Raw genomic sequence first — 22735 nt, 5'->3', positions numbered from 1 at the left:
ATTATCTATTGAGACCCTCTTGAGTTGAGTGGATAATCTTTTGAAAGCCAGCTACTCATGTTGAGATCTAATATAGTGGTAGAGAACTCTCTTTGTGAGAGTTTCTCCATTACCACTTGAGACTTTCTAGAGTTGAGTGGAAAATCTCATGAAGACCACTTACTCATGTTGAAGTCCAGTGTAGTGGTAAAAAACTCTCATTGTAAGAGTTTCTCCATTACCTCTTGACTTTCTTGAGTAGAATGAAAAAATATTTTAAAGACCACCCACTTATGTTGAAGTACAATGTAGTGGTAGAGAACACTTGTGAGAATTTCCCTATTATCTCTTGAGACTCTTTTGAGTGATTGTAAAATATTTTGAAAACCATCAACTCATGTTGAGATCTAATTTCCCTATTACTGTTCATAGCGCCCAAAAAAATTAAAGCCTGGAAATCCACACGCCCATGTGGATTTTCCACACGGGCGTGTGGATGCCTGATTTCAATCCTTTAAATACCGCTTTGAGAGTTTAATTTGGTGATCTTCTTCCTATCTTTTGCCTTTCTTTTGGGGAGAGCGCTGCTAGGATTTGGAGAGGTTTTTGTTGAGATTTTGAAGCGTTCCTACGGCATTCGACATCGATTTCTTTCGGAGGAGAGTTATTCGGGGAGCTTCCGACGGCTTGGATTCGGCGGGTGTGCCTTAGGCTTGACGAAGGAGTCTTTGGAGAAGACGAGGGGGTTCTTGAAGACCATCAATAGGGACAACAAGGGGGTTATATTTATGGATTGCTTGCACTTATTTTTGATTTTATCTTAGATTTTGTATTGCTCGATGGAGAGTTAAATCCCTAGTGGGTGCTTGGACTTGTAAACCCTAGGATGATTTTGTTTCATTAACTTCTATTATGTTTCCCTTAATTGATGTTTTAATTGAGTTTCAATCTTGTTTGTTTATTGATTTGATTTTCTGTTAGAGTGACACTAGGGTTGAGAATCTATCTAGTGATCCTTTTGATTGAGTGACACTTTATTAGTATTAGACTTAGCAAGATTGAAAGGGGTTGAGAGGGTGAGTCGAGAGGTAGCAGAACATCCCCTTTCTCCTCTGACGTGATTTATCCTATCTCCACTTTCCATGAGTTCTTTGCAATCATGATAAAGTAAAGTGCTAAGAGACAAACTCCACTAGGGCTTAGTTGCGCGAGCAACAGAGTGAAGTGTTGAGTAATCCTTAGTGCTAGGGCTTAATCATGATTAGGGGTCTTTCGCATGGACCAAACTGTTAGATCTAAGTTAGGGAATAGGGTTTATCACTAGGAATCCCTAGAGCTTTAAGTAGTCTCACACAGTGTGAGGTGTTGAGAGTATCCCTTTCCACCGGGGCATAGTATAGAGAGCTATTCACGGTTGACCTTAGGTATGTGATAAGTGCTTGTGTATTAGTGTGAGGTGTTGAGAGCATTATTTTTCTCAGATTTTATCGCTAATGCATGTGAATTTGTGTTCTTTTATGCATGTAGGGTTGTGGAGACAAATATAGAAGAAAGAAGCCAAAGTAGATTGCGAGTGCACTTAGTTGATGAAATCTTGGAGTTAACAAACATGAAGACACAACTCAAAGACATGTGAGTGTGTGCCAACCTCCGTTGGGTTCAAGGAAATATGCAAATTGAAGGGGCATAAAGGCAGTCATACTCATGTGTTCCGACTTGTGCAAAGCTAGCAAGATTATCATCAAATGTGCTATTATTTGAAGATGCAATGTAATCTACAGTGTAGACGTGTGCCCGTTTATGTTACCTCGATTGAAAGTGTGAATTCGGGAGTATTTTGGTGGAGTATTGTAGCAAATCAATGCAGTAATTTACTGTAGCAGTTACTGTTCATAGGCCGCAGAAAATTGATTTCTTGGAGATTCACATGGGCGTGTGGAATTTGGAAATTCCACATGCCCGTGCGGATGCCCGATTCCAGCCTTATTTAACTCATGATTTCAACCCAATTTGAAGATCCTTTTTTCCATTTTTTGGCTATCTTTTCTCCACCTTTGGAGGCGCCCACGGCTATGGTTTTGGAGAGGCTTTGGCTAGGTTTGGAGGGGTTTATTGCCTTCGACATCGCGTTTTTTCGGAAGAGTGTTATTAGGGGAGTTTTCGTCGGCACCGATCCGACGAGGTGTGCCCTAGGCTTGACGAGAGGGAATCTTTGGAGAAGACGCGGCCACTCCACAAGACCATCGACACAAACACCAAGGGGTTTTATTCATGGATTGCATATTTTTACTTTCGATTTCATTATTGATTGTATTTTGCTCCATGGAGAGCTAAACCCCTAATGGGTACTTGGACTTGTAAACCCTAGGATGTTGTTGGTTCTTTTACTTTTTATAATGCTTCCTTTAATTGATGTTTTAATTGAGTTTCAATCTTGAATGCTTATTGAGTTGATTTTCACTTAGAGTGACACTAGGATTGAGAATCCACTTTGGTAATCCTTGTGGATGAGTGACACACCATGAGGGTTAGACAATACTATATTAGAGAGGGTTGAGAGGGTGAGTCGAGAGGTAGCAGAGCGTCCCCTTTCCTCTCCGGCGTGATTTATCCTACCTCTATGGTCCAAGAGTTCTTTGTGGTCACAATAGAGTGAAATGCTAAGAGACGAACTCCGCTGGGGCTTAGTTGCGCAAGCAACAGGGTGAAGCGTTTAAGTAATCCTTAGTATCTGGGGCTTAGTTGTGACTAGGGGTCTTTCGCCAGGACCAAAAGGTTAGATCTATTTTAGGGAATAGGGTTTATCACTTGGAATCCCTAGAGCCTAAAGTAACCTAGCACAGTGTGAGCTGTCGAGACTGAGAGATTTTTCCACCGGGGTATAGTGTAGGGTTAGTCACGGTTTACCTTAAGTTTTGGGACCGTGTGTTTAAGGATCTCCATGACTCATTAAGCAATAGTTAGGGAACATAATGATTGGTCTTGCACTTGAAACAATAGTCCTAGGGTGAGCAATGTCCGAGTGCCCCATTTATCGTCGATTGCCTCTTCTATCTTTTATTTTTGCCTCCTTCTTTTCTTATTTCTATTTGCATTGATTCTTATTTACTTCATTCTAGTTAAATAGCAATCTTTGTGTTTCTAATCAATATTCCCTATGGATTCGACAACTTACTCACCAGAGTATTATTACTTCGACAAACCCGTGCACCTGCGGTACATACGCAATAGGGCATTTGTCAGTTTGGGGCCGTGTGTCTTAGGATCTCCACGACTCATTAAAATTCAATTAGGAGGCATAATATTAGTCTTGCACTTGAAACATTAGTCCTAGGGTGAGCGGTGTCCGGGTACCCCATTTTACCATTGATTGTCCTCTCCGATTACTCTTGCTTTTTTTCTCTCTCTTTTACTTCTCTTTGCATTAATATCTTGAATCAAACCACAAATTGGTTTTCACTCTAGCTAAATAGCAATACTTTTTGTTTCTGAGCATATATTCCCTATGGATTTGACTACCCACCCACATGGTATTTTATTACTTCGATGATCCATGCACTTGCGGTACACACACGCAAGGGGTGTGTGACAAACAAAAATAATAAGACCAAAGTCAAAGGAAATATCCTCAGCGAAAAGTTGGGATAAAACAAAGTCAAAATAGACTCAAATTATGCAAAGCTAGAGGACGATTAGGAAAGTAGGATTACGAGAGTTGGTGGTTTTTTAATCCATGTATTCTTGATCAAATTTATGTATTTATGCATTTATGTAATTCTTTCTTACAGTGAGCATCATTTTTATCTATTTTATGGCTCATTTGTGTGTATTTGTGTTCTTTTGTGCATTTAGGGTTGTGGAGACAAGTTTGGAAGAAAGGAAGTAAAAATAGATCATGAACGCTATTGTTGAGAAATCTCTTGAACCGAACAATGATCAAGGCATAAATTGTGCTCATAGACATGTGGGTGTGTGCCAACCTCCAAAATATTCAAGTGAATAGGCAAGGTGGAGGGGCATAAAGGCAGTCACACTCATATGTTCTGACTTGTGCAACATTATTGAGAGTTTCGTCAATGTGTTTGAAAGCAAGATACGATGTGATCTACCGCATAGTTGTGTGCCCAACTTGGTGGCCTCGATGAAGAAATTGAATTCGGGAGTATTTCGGTGAAAGTATTGTAGTAATTTAATGCAGTAAATCACTGTAGCAATTATTGTTCACAGCGCACAAGAAAAACCCCCTCCTGGAAATCCACACGACCATGTGGAAATTTCACACGCCCGTGTGGATGCCCGATTTCAACCCTATAAATACCGCTTTGAGAGTCTGATTTGAGGATCTTCTTCCTATCTTTTGCCTATCTTCTGGGGAGAGCGCGGCTAGGGTTTGGAGAGGTTTTTGCTTGGATTTAGGAGCTGTTCTACGGCATTCGACATCGGTTTTCCTTTGGAGGAGAGCTATTGGGGAAGCTTTCGTCAGCATCAATTCAGCGAGGTGTGCCCTAGGCTTGAAGAAGGAGTCTTTGGAGAAGACGAGGCAGCTCTTGAAGACCATCGACATGGACGAAAATGGTGTTATTTCTATGGATTGCTTGCACTTACTTTTGATTTCATCTTTGACTTTGTATTGCTCCATGGAGAGCTAAACCCCTAGTGGGTGCTTGGACTTGTAGACCCTAGGATGATTTTATTTCATTGACTTATATTATGTTTCCTTTAATTGATGCTTTAATTGAGTTTCAATTTTGTATGATTATTATTGTGATTTTCCCTTAGAGTGACACTAGGGTTGAGAATCAATCGAGGTAATCCTTTGAAGGGGTGACAACTTCATTAGGGTTAGACTTAGTGAGATTAAATAGTGTTGAGAGGGTGAGTCAAGAGGTAGCGGAACGTTCCCTTTTCCCTCCGATGTGATTTATCCTACCTTCATGTTCCAAGAGTTCTTTGCAATCATGATAGAGTGAAGTTCTAAGAAACGAACTCTACTGAGGCTTAATTGCCCGAGCAACAAAGTGAAGTGTTGAGTAATCCTTAATGCCGGTGCTTAATTGTGGTTAGGGTCTTTTGCCTGGACCAAAGGGTTAGCTCTAGGTTAGGGAATAGGGTTTATCACTTGGAATCTCTAGAGCTTTAAGCAATTCCACACAGTGTGAGATGTTGAGAGTATTTCTTTCCGCCTGGGCATAGTGTAGAGGGCTAGTCACGGTTGACCTTAGGTTTAGGATCATGTGTCTTTGGATATCCACGACTCATTAAACTTAAATCAGGAGGCATAATATTAGTCTTGCATTTTAAACAATAGTCCTAGGGTGAGCATTATCTGGGTACCCTACTTCATCATTGGTTACTTCTTTACCCCTTTTGCTCTCTCTCTCTCTCTCTCTCTCTCTCTCTCTCTCTCTTTCTCTTTTACTTTTCCTTGCATTAATATCTTGAATCAAATCACAAATTGGTTTTCATTTTATCTAAATAGCAATATTTCTTGCTTCTGAACAACTATTCCCTGTGGATTTAACTACCCACTCACCGGGGTATTTTATTACTTCAACGACCCGTGCACTTACAGTCCACACACGTAAGGGGTGTGTCATCCCACTTGTTTTACTGTTATTAATACTATTTCATCCCACTTTGTACTATTGATAATACTATTCATAAATCTCTGCTCATTGGAATGGATGATTTGAATCCATTCATAGACATTCATAGATAAGTTATCTAAGAATGTTCATTGATGACCCGACTTCTACATATATGTATATATATCAATCACAAGTATAATTGAATCATCAAATTATTAAACAATTGATTCATATAGATTGTTAAAAAAAACCTTTTAATCTCAACAATACATATATATCTCTCACACATGCAAGTTCTTAACCAATATCAAAGGAAAGGAAGAGAAAAATGATTTGAAGAGAATGAGTAAGCGGTGGAGGATAAAGAGAAAGATGTGCAGCTCTTGGGTGTGGGAAGAAAGTAAAGGAGGTGAGCGGTTGTGGTTGGGGAGTGAGGAGAAGGTGAAAGAGTTATGGTCGTGGTTGGATTAGAGTTAGACATTATTGTAATTTTTACTTAAATTACGGATAAAATTGTTTTCTAGTTGTATTGTACTTAAGTTTAAAAGCTGTAAAATGATTTTAGCTGGACAAAAGTTTTTGCTATTTATGTCATGTAAAACAATTATTTGTGATGTACTTGTACTATAGTTATAAATTAAATTAAGTAAAAAAAAATTGTGCTGTGATGTGTCTTTTTTTTTTTTTGGCACATCAAATCCACCTTAATCTTGTTTTTTGGGATTCATGTCCTCTTTTCCCCTAATTGTTGTTGAAGGTTTTCTACACGTGTTGCAAGAAAGCAGAGGACAGGGAGGAGAAGCAAATATTTTCTTTTCTTTAAATTGAGGTCGAATTTTGGAGCAGTCCTAAACTGAACCTCCTTAAATAAGTGTACCAGTACCAACTATTGGATCAAGCTTGGTGGATCGATGATGGGGATAAGTGAAGGATGGATGAAAACATGTGTTTGTTTAGTGAAGGGAAAGGAGTTAGAAGGGTGCCCCTTAGTGTGGTGATTCTAGAGGTGCAAACTGAGTCGTGCCAGCAAGGGCCTAGCACGACTCAGCACAATTTGGACCATGCCTGGCCTAGGCACATCACTGTAGTGACAGGCTGGGCCTAGCACAACCGAGATCGCTGGGCTGTGCTAGGCCAAGAACGCTGGCTGGTACAGCATGGCCCTGTAGGTGGGCTAATTGTTGCGGGCCGTGCTTGGCACAACCCGCAACGATCACTTGGCGAGCCTAGTGGCGTGCCTGTTTTTTCCTCTTATCAAGCCATTAAAACATGTCAAAATGGCATTTTTTTTAAGCCCCTTCAACAACTATAAAACGCCTAGTTTTTTAGGGTATTTTAGTCTTTAAAGCTACACTTACCTTTTACCCTTTCCAAAAACAATAAATGACTAGTTAAGAAGGGTATTTTTGGAATTAAAAAAAATTAAAAAACCTATGAATACCCCTAAACACTAACACTTTATTCACACCAAATTACTCATTCTTACTCTAATTCTCAAGCATCCAAGCTCTCTTAGCTCTCAATCTCTTCAAGTTCAAGATTTGAAGTTGTAAAATTTGGCTCAAGTGTTTCATCAATTTGGCGATTCCTTAACTACATTTATACAAAAGCTCGAATTAAATTTACATCATCAATTCATTTTAAAGTAGTTGAGGTAATCCCAAACTTCTTTTTTTTATTTGTCCTAATGGCCGGCTCTCCCAACTTTCCTTTCAACAATGCGCCATTTTATTTTTTGGAAAACACTCCCACAAGTTTTGCTGATTCAGATCCTGAGCTTGTTACTGAATCCCCTAATATGGGAGCATCAAGTAGTAGGCCTCAAACAAGCACAAGAAAAAGAACTTCGAGGGTATGTCAATTTTATGATATTGTGAAATTTCCGAACAAAGGGACTCATGCAATTTGTAAGAAATGCAAAAAAAGATTTTTCTTGTTTAACTTCCGAGAGGATGGGTCATTTGAAAAGACGTGCCGACAAACATTCTACAAGTCGAAATGATTCTACCCAAATACAAATTAGATTTTCAAATTTGAATATTGGAACTTATGTTTTTAACAATGAAAATGCAAGAAAAGAAATTGTAAAATTTATTGATCAAGTTGAACAACCTTTTTATCTTGCTGAAAATCCCACATTTATAAAATGCTTTTTAGAAGATTTAATCTCAATCTAAATCCGTTTCAAGAGTTACTATGAGAAAATATTGTCTTATTATTTATGAGGAATATAATGAAAAATTAATTTCGAAAATTTCTAATGGTTCATTTAAAATTGCTCTTACTTTTGATATTTGGTCTTCTCAAAATAATTCATAGTTTTTTTTGTGTTACCACTCATTATATTGATAATAATTAGACTTTGCAAAAAAAGTATTTTGAGTTTTATTGAATTGTAGTACCAACATATCACAAGTAATATTGTCGGTTATGTCATGCGCACTATTAATGACTATAAAATTGAAAATTTTATATTCTCAATTACTCTTGGTAATGCTTCCGCAAATAATAGTGCCATTGAAATGTTAAAAATGCAATTAAATCCTTTTTTTTTTGGGGGAATTTTTATTTCATATTCATTGTGTATACCATATTTTAAATTTATGTGTTAAATATGGTTTAAAAATTATTGATCCTCATCTTCGTAGAGTAGAGAAGCTATTTTATATGCAAAAAATTCTTCAAGTCGAAGGTAAGAATTTAAAAGATATTGTAAATAAATGGGAAAGAAATATAAAAAATTTATTTCCGATGTTGCTCATAGGTAGAATTCAACTTATGCAATGTTGGATTGTGCTTATGATTATGAAGATGTTCTTACAATGTATTGCCATGAATATTTTCCCAAAGTTGGAATTAATAATTATGATTGGGAAATTAGTTATATGATAAAAGAGTTTTTGGAAATTTTTAATACGACAACTAATTTTTTTCCTGTGTTTTTTATCCTACTACTTTTATGACTATTAATCAAATGTATTTTATTAGTGAAATTTTTTCAAAATATAGACATAATTATAATTTTTCTCCCATTGTTGCTCCTATGGAATTAAAATTTAAAAAATATTTTACAAAAATCAACCCTCTTCTGGTTTTATCAATGATTCTTGATCCGTGTTTTGAAATTGATGGCATTTTTTGTTTAATTGATTCTTATTATGAAAATATAGGACTTGATCATTCTCTTTATAAAGATACTTATCGTTGTTTGCTTTATGAAATGTACAATAAATATAATGCAATATATGGAAATAAATGAACTTCTAATTTGGGTACAAATTTTGAAAATCCTTCTTCATCTTCGAAAAAAAATCCGTGGCCCATCTTGTAAATATCGTTAGAAGAAAATTTGCAAGTGGTGCTTCTTCTTCTTCTTCCTCCTTTAATGTTAGTTCTTTGGATGAATTAAATCTCTTTATAAATGATTTTCTTACTTCCAAAGTGCTGCGTGACCGCAAGAGTATAGTTTTAACTAGTAGTATTTAAGATATCGATCCCACAGAGACAATGATGTTGATTACTGATTAACTGCAAATAAAGATTAGCTAGGAAAATATATAATATGAGTGTGGGAGGAGTAAATCCGGGAATTAAATAAAAGAAAAATCTGCATAAATTAAAACTAGAAAAATCTTAGATATGAGGACAATTTCTAGAATATTGATCCCTAGGATGGCTTTCACCACAAGGTGTAATGGAGGGTATGCTTTGAATCTCTCTTGCATTAAAAGAGTTACTTTGAAGGCAATTGCCAAAAGAAATGCTTGCTATCCTCTTTCAAGGTATAACAAGGTGGTTTATCTAAACTAACCCCTATTTTCATGGTGGTTAGCCTAAATCAAGCCCTTAACCACAAGACAATTTAGCAAAGCCTCAAGAAATCCAACCTACGATCTCAAGCTTGGTTCCAAATGGATCCAAGACTCAAGGTTTACCTTTCGGTATACCTAATTCTCTAAAATCATACAAGTAAATGCTTTCACATCCACAAGCTATAAGAATTTACAACCAAATCAAAGCATGATATCATACCCTCCATTACAAGTAAATACATTGGATTATTTGCATTTGTATTTAAATTAATTTTTTAATAAATTAAAAATATTACATTATTTTTTTAAGAAAAATTTGGGTTAAATAATCAAAGAGTTTTTGTTAATTATAATACAAATAAAAAAACACACTTGTATATTGCTTAAAAAGTTGTTTCATTAAGAGTCTAATAATTTTAAAATTTGTAATTTTAAAATTTGTGTTTTCATATTCAAATATATTCTTTAAAATTAATTTATTTAATAAATTAAAAAAGTACATAAATTTTTTTAAATAAAATTTGGGTTAAATAATCAAAGAGAAAAGATAATTTGTTAATTATAAAACAAATAAGGGATTTAAATTAAAAAAACACACTTATATATTTTAAAAAAATTTATTTAAAAGTTTAATAAATTTTAAAAGTTTAATAAAAATTTTTTAAAAAAATTTGGTTAAAAAAACCCAAGAATAAGCCAACTTATTAATTATAAAACAATTCAGGGGTTAAAATAAAAAAAATCAAGATTTTTTATTTAAAAATGCCACATCAGCGCTGAGTCAGCGTTGACTGGGCGCTGAGTCAGTGCCCAGTCAGCATATCACATCACCCACATGGGTGATGTGATGGTCCTAGGGCCATTTTGATAATTAAAATGGCCCTAGGGCCATTTGGTTTAATAAAAAAAAAGGGGGGGCTACTTGGTTAAATGGCCCAAGATTAAAACACAGGAGCTAAGTAGTTTCTCATGCGTGAAGAAGCCCTTAAATTTTTTGTTTTTGTTTTTTATTATTTCTTAGTGATGAGATAAAACACATGGAGAATAATGCTTGGCATGCCTCGTGATGGAGAACAAGCTTAATATATATATTGATGAAATGAGAAGGAGAGAGGAGAGAGTTGAGGAAAGGCACACCTCTTTCATTAGAGTAAGATGTGAATATATACATATTACAAAACATAAAATAAAGAAATAAATTACAAAGAATAGGAAACATATAATTAAATAACTTAATTGTAGAAATTGAATATTCCCTTAATTTAACCCTTAATCTTCTCTATATGATTTGATATGATTTAGCCCTTAATCATCTCCACATGATTTAATTTGTATTGATTCATTCCTTGATTGTTCCACCTAATTGAATATGTCTTGATTTTTTCCATTTGACTTGATATTTTTATCATATATGTATATTATCCTTCGCCTCTCTTGGTTTTGTTGGGGATTTTTTTTTCCTAATGGGAATATTGATAAATTGAAGTTTTTTTTATTTGTTTGGTTTTGTTTCTTTACCAGTTGATGAGTTAGCAAGCTTTTCAAGTACGTAATTCAGCTCCATCAGCGACTTGGATTTTGTACACTGCAAACGATGTATTGACTTAGGGTTATTAATTACTAGAAATTAATAATGGTTTTGTAGTTGGTTACTTATTTACCCATTTTTTTTTTATAAGAGATTACTTGTTTTTATTGTAATCTATATAAAAGGGCCTTTACCAAATAAGATTTCTCTTCTCAGCAATTGAACAGTAAGAAGTTCTATGCTGTGATTATGACAAGTGAAATTAGTAGGTTAATTTGCTTAATATGGTCTTTGTCAATTTTCTCTTTTCTCTTTATGTTATTAGGCTTTTGTTTTGGTCAATAGGTTTTGTTTTTAAAGTTCAAATACGAGACAAATGTATAACGGAAGTCTATATAATGCGGTATAAGTGAAAAAGAAAAAAAAATGTAACAAGTCTGTCTGAGTCTAGAAAAAGTCTGGTGCAAATTTGTGTCAAGTCCTAAAAGTGACTAGGCCATATGCCATCAAAAGCTGTGGAAATCTGTAACAAGTCGATTGTAATGTATGTGAACATCGTAATGCATGTGAATCAAGCTGCATTAGGTAAAAATGGTAAAGAAAAAGACAATGTAACAAGTCTATCTATCTGTCTAGAAAAAGTCTAGTACAAATTTGTGTCAAGTCCTAAAAGTGACTAGCCGATGTGCCGCCAAAAGTTGTGTAAGTCTGTGACAAGTCCATTGTAATGTATGTGAATATTGTAGTGTATGTGAATCAAGCTGCATTAGGTAAAAGTGGTAAAGAAAAAGACAATGTAACAAGTCTGTCTGTCTTTCTAGAAAAGGACAATGTAACAAATTTGTCTGAGTCTACAAAAAGTCTGGTGCAAATTAGCACCTGTGCCACCAAAAGTTGTGCAAATCCATCGTAGTATATATGAATCAAGTTGCGTTAGGTGAAAGTGGAAAAGAAAAAGACAATGTAACCAGTCTGGCTGAGCCTAGAAATAGTCAAATGCACATTTATGCCAAGTCCTAAAAGTGACTGGGACCTGTGCCGCCAAAAGTGGAACATCGGAGTGTATGTGAATCAAGCTGCGTTACCACCTTGAATATCTGGGAACACCTATGTCGCCATAAGCTGGAAAAGATGGATATTGTTTTGGTTAGTGGCTATCTTAGCTAATTTTTTTTTTTTAAGTTTTAAAATGTTTTATATAAGAAAAAGTAAGGTATCAGGGTTTACATTGCCAATCAATGTCTTTGTACGGTCATTCAAATGGGCCAACTGGTGTTGCATTTTGGCTACTTGCCCTTGCATGGTGTGTATGGTGGATAGCACATTATGGATGTCATTTTGCATGTCATATGTATCAGCTCGGACAGTCTGCATTTCTTGCCGCAAGGTGAGCAACTCACAACGCAACTGGTTCAGTTGAAGTATAACATCCATTACCTGCCCATGAATCAACATTTATATTCAATTGCAGGTGTATGACCATGTTATATGTTGGTAATATATTGGCGTTAATAACCTCTACTTTTGACTATGAATGCAATGGTCAAACATTCTCTATCAGAGCAATCTATTCACTTCATTTGAAGTTTGTTTAATAAACCATTTCCACCAACATCCTAACTTAGTAAGTAATTTGACAGGGATCAATATGGGATTGGATAATAAATATTCAACTAGGAAATGGCTAGAATATGGTTGCTCAAGCAATATAAACCTCAATGCTACATACATTATTTTTTCAACATGGCTAATCTAGAAAGCAAGGTGTAATGTGATCTTTAGAGGAGACAAACCTTGATATTCTTTGGATGGCATGGAGGACAGTGGAGCATGTTAGAGAATATAAGATTGAAGCCAAGAACAAAATGGGAAAGTTTTTTTATAAACTGTCTTAGAGCTACTCCTTCCAGCTATTGTTCATTCACAGATGCTGCATGGTCCTCCAAGACATTAGCTAGAGTGATAGGTTTCTTCATATCAAATTTTAATTTCCAAATCATTCTTGCAGGTTGTTGTAAGGTGCTAGTTTTGTCAAGTTTAGAAGCAGAGCTTGAAGCTTTAGAGAGGAGTCTTTAAGTGGCAGCTTACAATGAGATGGATATCAGATTTGCATTCACTGATTGCAGCAGATTAGTCCAAGCTATGAGCCATAATGAAAGTGAAAGAGAATTCTAAACATTATTTAAATACAACATAGTCATCCTCGTAGCTATTAATGTCAACTTCTTATATAGATAATAGTGGGGAAATTTTACTTTTGGATCTGTGCATGATGTGATTTTGCACCAACATGTTAAGAGTAAAATCACCAAATTGTTTAACGCGTTTGGTTCATCTACTATGTACCAGGCTGTTGATCCACTAATAAAAAAATGTCATCCCAAAATTTGAATACTTCTAATCATTGTGTGATGGCTACAATCAAGCTACCCCTGTATCAGATCCCTATTTCTATTTTCAACGTAACATTATTTAGATAAACCATGATAAGGTGTAGATCTGATTTTCATTTTCACAAAAATAAGAGCTTAATTCAATCACATTTATGATCGAATCAGTAGAAACCTTCAAGAAAAAGAAGAAATGAAAGAAAACCATAATTCAATTACATTCATGATCGAATCAGTAGAAACCTTACAAATAGCAAGAAATTATAGAAAACCAAGAGAACCTCGAGATTAGGAGTTTCTTGCCGTCCACTGGAAGCTGTCTAGGCTCATGATCAAAACAAAACCAAATGAATTAAAGAATTATAGGAAAACCTTTGGAAAAAGCAAAACCAAAAAGGGAAAGCCATACCTTGAATTGAAGCTTCAATCCTTCGCTTTCAGGAGCCAAGATTAGATGATGAAGCTAGGCGTCTCCCCTTGCGTTGAGATCATTATAAAGGCTGCTTCTGGAATTTAATTCCAAATTTTTCCCACGAAGTTTGTTTCGAGTCTGCTATGGGCTGGCCTTAACGGCCCATGTCTGGTGATGGGCCTTCATTGTAAAGAAACATAGAATGAAAAACATATGAAAGAGAAGTCAATTACTTTTATACCATTTAAAGCCAATAAGTAATATTGTAGAAAATAATTTAAACATAATTATTCACTTTAATTATCATATTTAAATATTTTAAATAAAAATTCACTTTAATTATTATACATTTTAATTATTATAATTAAATATTTAATTAAATAATACACTTTACTCCAAAGTTGAGTTAGAAATAAACTTGAGCGGGCATGGATTTAATCCCCCATCTCTCCCGTTCATCTGGGACTGGTGCCAATAGGCTAAGACATCATTGACGGTATTATTTATCTTTTTCGTAAAAAAAAAATGTAAGCTATAGATTCAAAAGTTGATATTTCTCATAACTTAATTTTTTCAAATAACTTTAATTCTAGAGTTGTATAATTTCTAATATAATTTAAAACAAAATATGGTTTTAAAAAAAATAAAATAAAACTTTTCTAGGAGCCTTCTTTTTGTTTTTTGTTTTTTGTTTTGTTTTTTATAATGTAAAAAAGCTACCACACACATACACCATAAATACTCAATTATGTTTCAAAAGAGAGTCGACCTTGATTTTGAGTATAGGAATTAATATTACTACCACTCACCTATTGTGATAGTGATTCTAAGGTTTGAATTTCATAGTAGTGCCATTAACAAAAACAGAATTTAAATATAGCCCTAAATTTAGCTAAACAGTAGATTTGACAAGTCATCATTTGACAAAATTAAAGAAAAATAAGCTAGGTATAACACAAATCTATTTATTTATAATTGAATTATCTTTGTACAATACATCATTGTGGATATGATTGGAATACTTAAAAATACAAATCAAATTAAGTAAATCTAATAAAGATATGTGTTTGTTGAATTATAAAAAAAAATAAAAAGAAAATGCTTTAATGATAAAAAAGATTAAGAGAAAAAAAAAACTCTTGGATTTATTCTCAATCGTAGAGATACCATAAACAATAATGTTCTGAACCCCCATTTGGAGGGTTACCTCTTAAGGCTCCTAGTTCATGGGTCAATAGTCAAAGTAGAGTTGAAGTGGAGTTGACCTGATCATAAATATACTATATATATATACACATATAGTTTTAATTATATATGAATACACAAGATATACTATAAATGATTGTTGGTTTTAAAAACTAATAATATAAGAGTACAACAAACAAATAGTCTTTCTTGTCATTTATAAAAACCAACTTCTTATCCTAAATACAATTTAATAAAGATGTCATAACAGTCTAACATAATTTAAATAACAAATTCAAGAAAAAAAACAACATTACACATAAAAAGTAATACAACACAAACTTTGAAGCTTTAATTTATAGATTTTATTTTAATTTTCTCTAACTTCAACTTAAAGCCTAGAAAGCAAGACTCGTTGAAGTATGGGATGAGAGCTCTGTATTTGAGCAAAAGCTAGGGCTTCACTCAATGATAAAAGCAACAAGATAAGATCCTCACAAATTTGCAACTATTCTCTTAAAGACTAGATGAAAAGGCTCTAAAATGAATTCCACCGAAAATCATATCATTGGAGAAGAGTGAACTGCCATTGTGGCTAAAAATATATAGTGAATTAGAGGATAACCTACTTGAGAACTATTAAAAATATGAGACAAAAGCTCTATTTGATCTCCAATGGAAACAATAGCACACACACAGAGAGAGAGAGAGAGAGAGAGGAGGAGGAGTGTATAAGATGAGTAATTAAATAAAGAGCCTTGGTCATCCAGTTCACTTAGTACCCAGACTAATTCGAGTTTTATGTTCACCAAATATTTAACAAGGTCAAGTGGTTAAATCCAAGTTTTATGTTTTCTTAATTTTTTATAAAAACTGACTCGATGACCTAGTTGGTAAGATAGAACATTGATAAACAAGATTGCCCCTATTTTTTAAAATCCAACTAACGAGGGGAAAAATATATGAATAGAGTGAGAAAAGTGTAATTTTTATTTGAAAGAATAAAACAATGTTAAATACTTTTTTTATTCATTAAATTTCAAATTTAAAATTTAAAGAAACACTTTACCTTCATTAAAATATCCCATAGGTTAAGTGCCTTTTTCAATGAAACATAGCATAACGGGAACATTAAATATGTTTTAATTTATCGGATGATAGTGTTAAGTATGTAAAGTATGCCTTGAATTTTACACATGTTATTAATAATTTGTCATGCCTAAAACCTAGGTTAGCCCTTCATTTTTGACAAGTATGTTTTAACTTGTATGAAGCCTTCATTTTTTACATGCATGGAGCCACAATTTTTGACATCTATGTATGAATTCATGGACTTTTGGTTGCTCCAGTTTGCCATAAATACATGGCCTTTGGCCATGTTTAGATGAACACATAGCACTAAAACACCAAGAGTGTGTTTTAGATGAATGTGTGTTTTAGGGTTTTAGTTGAGTGACATTGAGTGAAATTTCTAATTGTAAATCTAAAATTTCTATAGTGGAATATTTCTCATCCTCCTTCCATGGACGTAGGTGTCAAAAAGCCAAACCAAGTAATTTTTGTGTCTTCTTCTTTTTTTTTTTTACTCTATTTAAATATCTTGTGTTGCTACCATCTATATATCAATCCTAATACATAGTTATAAAAATCTCTTGTTTCTCTTCAAGATTCAACATTAAGTGTAATAATTTTTTTTTGACATATGGCCACAAGCGCCACCCCACAAGGGTGTGTCAAAGAGACAAATAGGTACGGTGGTACACTAATTACGGTGGCTTAACGACGCTCTAGAAATTTGTCATATCGGGCGGACTAACACACAAGGTAATTAGGGTTTGTCAAGTGCAATGATTCCATAGATGACTCACTACTCCTCTAGGAAAAACTAATAAGAAGTTTTCACCTCATATGGTTCAAGAAAAAATCACTTACTTCATTATAGAACAACAAATGGATATATAAAATTATGAATTAGATTATGATTTTAGTGATTTTGATAAATAATAATAAAAGAAAGAAATATCATTCGTAATCATAACTCAAATTGGGAAGAAAAGTTTTAAAGAGCTTGAAGAGAAATCCTTAGATATTTGAGTGATCTTAAATCTCTTTTAATAGTAAACCATAAGATTAGAACTTAAATAGTTATAAAAATATTAACTATATAGAAAACAAAATAGTAATTCAATTATCATCACAATAAACAATTAGGAGAAAAAAAAATCACACATTGTAGATGTGAATAAGCAGTTGAATCACATTACAGAACACTATTGGGGAATATCATCCCCATGTCTACTTCTTATCTTCCTATATAATCTAGATTCTTTAGGATAGACATCCATGGTCTCAAACACATTATCAATAGATTTCTTTGTGTTTCTCTCATACTACTGAATGCTTGAATGAGTATTGCCCTTTGGTATCTTTCAAACTACACACATATTTTTCGTGTAAATTAAGTCATGGTTCTTAACACATACAAAAAATTGTCAAACTCTTTCCTTGTGCTAGAGGCAATGGAATCAATGTTCACTATTTTTTATAATAATTTGTCTAATGTGAATTTTGATAAAATTTTACAGGAGCTTTACTCCTAAACTTTTAAGCTCTTTATGAAGCTAATTTGTGGTTTTAAGTGGGTTTGGCAATCTCCTTGGGTTGTCAGATCTTGGTAGATTTCTTAGATGACAAGACCTTCACAAGGCATTGGTGGTATTGGATCTATAAGTGTCGTGTTGGCACCTCGCATCCTTTCCTAGAGTGTAGTTATAAAGAAGGAAATCTCTCCTAGATTAGATGAGAATTCCATCACCATATCTTCAACCAAATCACCCAATCAATCTCCAAGATTATTGGCCACCAATGAAGCAATTTAACAACTATATCATTCTCTGCAAATCAGCAAATTAACTCTTGTAAATCTGCTCCTATGATTTGTAAATCAAGGCTACAAGCAAGCCTATCATGTGTGTATATATATGTACCTCTCTACATCAATGAAACATAGAACGGGTAATTTTTTTTCTGAGTCACTTAACTTTGAATAATTATCAAATCGGTCACCCAGCTTTGAAATGTATCATAACGGTCACCCTTCTATGTTTTCTTTATCACCGGGGAGTCACCCGATGATTCTCAGGCCCCAACATCCTACGTGGCTGCCGGATAAACGATGTCTTGACCTCATTGGCAACTCATCTTGTATAGTTGGCTTTGCCATATCAGCAAGGGATGCCGACTCAACCGGAAACTGGCCACGTCAGCATCAACTTTCCCCTTTTCTTCATCCAGGGTTTGTTCCTTGGAGAAAGTAGTGCAACATCATCTTTCAACCTTGCCGTTTTCATGAAGATGTTGTGAAATTGAACGGCCGGTCGAGAGGAGAAAGCATTGCTTGTATGGGTGCTTCAAATCAAGCATAGTCTAGTCGCATAAGATGTCCATCAACTGGGAGATAAGACCGGCAAGGGATGAATCGCCAGGTTACTGTAAGTGCTTACCCTTACCTACTTTCTTAGTTTCCCACATTTCATTGCACTTTTGATGAGGATGCCATGATTAGTGTCCCTTTTTTTTAGCATGTATTGACAAAAAAAAAGTTGTTATGTCTATTGTAGTGGTCCCTAATATGCCATAGTTAGAAAATGACAGTATTATGGGTGCAGGTGACAACATTAGTGGGTCATGCTAATTAAAAAAGATGACAACTTAGGCATGGTTGGAGTTTTTTAGGAGCTTGTGCAGTATGTACAAAGTTATCATGTTAAGAAAAAAAAATTGCAATCTTAGGCTATTTTGTGATTTTTTTTTTAATGGAGATTGTGTTGTATGTGTTTAGGGAACCGAGTTTTAGTTATTTGCTAATCATGTGAAAGTATTAAGAGCAACATACTTAAATTGCCTTGTTCTATATATATATATATATATTTTTAATGTAGGGGCAACATTAGCATTTAAGAAGAAATAAATGCATAGTCATTCAAGTTTGTGATTTTCTTATGGAACTTGTCCAATATGTGTTTTAGGGACAGATAATTGAGTTTTAGTTATGCTAAACAAAGGTTATGTACAAAGTGATAATGTTATAAAAAAAAATGCAAACTTAGGATGTTTTGTAATAATTGAGTTTTAGTTATGCTAAACAAAGGTTATGTTACTTATGTTATCATGCTGTGAATTATAGGCTAAAAATCAATAGTTATCATGCTCTGAATTTGATGGTTCAAAGAACTACTTTATATTTGCAAGATAGTAAATTATAGGCTGCATAAATTTCCTAATTTTCCAATTTACATTTTATCATGCTGTGATCTAAATTCTTGACAATAACTTGATTCATAGTTTTATTTCTTTGGCCCCAGTTGACTTGTAAGTTCTCTTGTTAGTTGTTTTCTTTTTGTCCTTCCATTGCCATGAGGTACTCTTCCAACTTTCTAAAGACATGTGAGTTCTAGTTTGGAAAATATTAATAGATGTTCATTCTTCACCAAGAGGTATTAGTCTCTCAATCAGGTTCTTATTTAGCTATTCTTTTATTTTTGCTAGTTCAAGGTAGATTTATTAGCCAAATGCTGCCCAATTAGTGAGGCTTTTTAAGTTGTGTTAGAGACAGAAAACTATCTTCATTGTGTTCATTAAAGATTCATTCTTCATGCTGTCTTACCATTTTCCCTTTTTCTTTAATTATTTAGTTTAATTTGTAGCATAGTAGTGTTTGGGTTTTGTCTCTATCATGATTAATATATAGAGTTCCTAAAATCTTTCACTTTTTCTTTCTTTATGTGTGTGTATTATTTTAGTTATTTGTTGAAGGTTTTAATTTTGCATAAAGTTTTTTTTTTTACTGCACTGCACGTGTATATATGCATGTACATATTAAAATAATTATAGTTATTTGATGAAGGTTGTAAATTTGCATGGTTTTTTTTGTACTATTGGTAGAGTCAATAGAATTGGTTTTTAGGTGAATAGGACTAAGCTGAATTCCACGCTGAATTTATTTTCCATAAGAAAGCAGTGCACTTTATTAACATAAGATTTTTTTATATCATTTTAGTGATTGTATGGTAATAACTATGATTGTTTCTTATGTGCTATCTTTCTTTTTCTTGGCATTATAATCAAGTTTCTATAATTTTTTATATGCATAACACAACATTTGCATTAATGTTGCTACCAAAAAATGCAAACTTTTAGCCGAGTGTACTTGCAACTCATGGTGACTGATTTTAAATTGAGCATTGCTATTTGGGTTATGATATGTCTTTTCCTTGCATTAATTGTGTCTTGTTTTTTTCTTTTTTTGTTCCTTGTGAATGTTTTTCTTGTCACTCTAAAAACCAATTTGTTTTTTTGTTAGAGCAACCCAAATTGATCACATGATGATGACAATGAAAGTTTGCATTTCATAGGCATAGGCAATGTAAATAGAGTTCCTTTTGCAAGGAGTTTATTGTTACTATATATTTCATAAATAGTCCTACAAATGTGACAGAACAATAATTAAAAATGTGATTTCCATTTTCAGTACCAACATCTGAATTGTTTTCAATAAGGATGCATTACATGATTGGTGATATAGAGGGGCTTGCTGGATATGTAGATTACTGTTCTGAAGATCAAATTTCAAGACTTGAATTGATATCAATGGCTAAGGAGTTTAAATTAGATGTTGAACAATGTACAATATGGTGGTTAGATGCTGTTAATAGAAACAAGGGCTTAAAGGAGATACAAACTGACCAAGATACACTGTTAATGGCAAGATCAATAGGTTCTAGCAGAGAAGTATATGTTTTTCTTAAACCTAAGGGTGCTGCTGGATCCAATGAAGCAGAACAAATAGAAGCAATAGAAGAAGAAGAAGAAGAACTAGACTTGGAAGATGCATTAATTGGGTGTAGGGGAAAAGGGAAAAAGGATGGAGATGACAGTGATTTAAATGATTCTGATTATAATTTCAGTGAAGAGTCAGAGGGGGAAACTTTGGATAACAGTGAATCACATAGGGTTGTGGCTATGTTAGATCAAGAACCTCTAAATGTGATGTCTGAAAATCAGTTTGACTCAGACTATGCATGTTCTGATGAGTTGAATTCATGCTCATCAACAGATGAAGATGATTTGGAGTCTAAAAGGCCTAGATATGCAGAATTTAATGAGGAATGTGACATGAAGAATCCTGTGTTCAAGATTGGGATGAAATTTAGGAGTTTCAAACAATTCAAAGATGCAGTTAAGAATTATGGGATTAAGAATAGGTATGTCATGAAATTTAAACCAAATTCCAAGAAAAGATGTAAAGCAATTTGCAAGCGAGGGTGCCCTTTTATTTATGGGCCTCACCAATGGTGAAGGATGGGAGTACAGTGCAGATTAAATCAGGTAGACTAGAACATGAATGTTCAAAGGATCACATGAATAGGCATGTCAACGCAGATTGGATTGCAAGAAATTATCTAGAACAATTCAGAGCTGATCCTAGTTGGAAAATATCTGGTATCATTCAAGCTGTGAAGACTAATCAAGAAGTGGACATAAGTAGATTGAAGGCATATAGGGCAAAGGGCATTGCTCTGAGGTAATTACAGCCCTAATTTGACTATATATCATGTGAATGTATTGGTTTTAATATGAATTTCTTTTCTGATGTGTTTCCTGTTATTTTTTCCCTCCATGGTAAATAGGCTTATAGATGGGGATGAATCAGAACAAATAGCAAAGTTGTATGATTACAGATTGGAATTGATCAGGACTCATCCTGGGTCTACTATTAAATTCAGATGTGAACAAGGTATTTTCCAATGCATGTATGTCTGCTTATCTCCCTTGAGAGAGGGTTTTTTGGCAGGGTGCAGGCAGATTCTTTCTGTAGATGGATGCTTTTTGAAAGTCTTATATGGAGGACAGCTACTTGCAGCAGTGGGGATAGATGCAAATGATTGCATCTATCCTGTTGCTTGGGCCAGAGTTGACAAGGAAAATAAAGCTAATTGGAAATGGTTTTTGGAGCTGTTAGCAGAAGACTTAAGGATCACAGATTGCTACAACTGGGCTTTTATGAGTGACAGGCAAAAGGTATTTTGCTTTTTTTTTTTTGCTTGTTGAATGTAGTTACATTTATTTCTATTACAATGACTCTGTCAATATGATGATTCAATAAATTAACTAGTGTATATTGCCCAGTTAGCTGCATTATGATTAATATGATCATTATTTTTCTTTTCTTTCGCACATTAATGAATTGCTGCATTTTTTTTTTTGCTGAATTGCTATTCCAATGATCATTACAATTTCCAACCATGCAATGTAGACTTCCAAATTGCTGAATTTTTGATTGGAGATGTATGATTACATTGTTATTATTGTCTGATGCTTAATGATGTGTTGCATTTTTTAATTGATCACTGACTTAAACATATTGCCATCTGTTTCCTGTTTTTTTTTTCCTGACTTGTGGTGGGTGTCATATGTGTGAATTATATATCAAACATAGGGTTTATTGCCTGCAGTGGAGGAATTATTTCCTGGTAGTGAACACAGATTCTGTGTTAGGCACATCCATACTAATTTTAAAAACACCTATAGAGGAAAAGCACTTAAAGATCAATTATGGAATTGTGCCAAATCAACTTCTATCCCTGCCTATGAGCAAGCTATGGAGATGTTGAAGGGGATGTCAGTAGGTGCACATGATTATATGAAAAAAATAGACCCCCACCATTGGTGTAGGGCACATTTCCAAACAAGATATAAATGTGACATATTACTCAATAATCTGTGTGAATGCTTTAACAGCCAGATTCTCGAGGCTAGGGTTAAAGGAATTGTAACAATGA

The 22735-nt window shown here is 34.1% G+C and overlaps 1 protein-coding gene and 1 long non-coding RNA gene across 2 annotated transcripts; one reads left to right on the top strand and one right to left on the bottom strand.

Annotated features, from left to right (window-relative positions):
• Positions 1-12162: 12162 nt before the first annotated feature.
• Positions 12163-13769, bottom strand: LOC120281925. Its single transcript, XR_005542842.1, has 3 exons — positions 13707-13769; positions 13546-13617; positions 12163-12344 (listed from the first exon to the last, which is right to left on the bottom strand). It is a non-coding gene; the product is annotated as an uncharacterized LOC120281925 (long non-coding RNA).
• A 6684-nt stretch (positions 13770-20453) lies between these two features.
• LOC120282727 lies at positions 20454-22097 on the top strand. Its single transcript, XM_039289580.1, has 5 exons — positions 20454-21157; positions 21322-21477; positions 21584-21690; positions 21748-21974; positions 22083-22097. Exons 1-5 carry the CDS (start codon positions 20454-20456, stop codon positions 22095-22097), a joined length of 1209 nt encoding a protein of 402 aa, XP_039145514.1.
• Positions 22098-22735: the final 638 nt, after the last annotated feature.

Source organism: Dioscorea cayenensis, chromosome 18 (genome assembly GCF_009730915.1).
Source record: "Dioscorea cayenensis subsp. rotundata cultivar TDr96_F1 chromosome 18, TDr96_F1_v2_PseudoChromosome.rev07_lg8_w22 25.fasta, whole genome shotgun sequence".
Classification (NCBI taxonomy): domain Eukaryota; kingdom Viridiplantae; phylum Streptophyta; class Magnoliopsida; order Dioscoreales; family Dioscoreaceae; genus Dioscorea; species Dioscorea cayenensis.
Note: the sequence above shows the minus strand (reverse complement) of the source record. Positions and strands in the feature narration are given on the sequence as shown.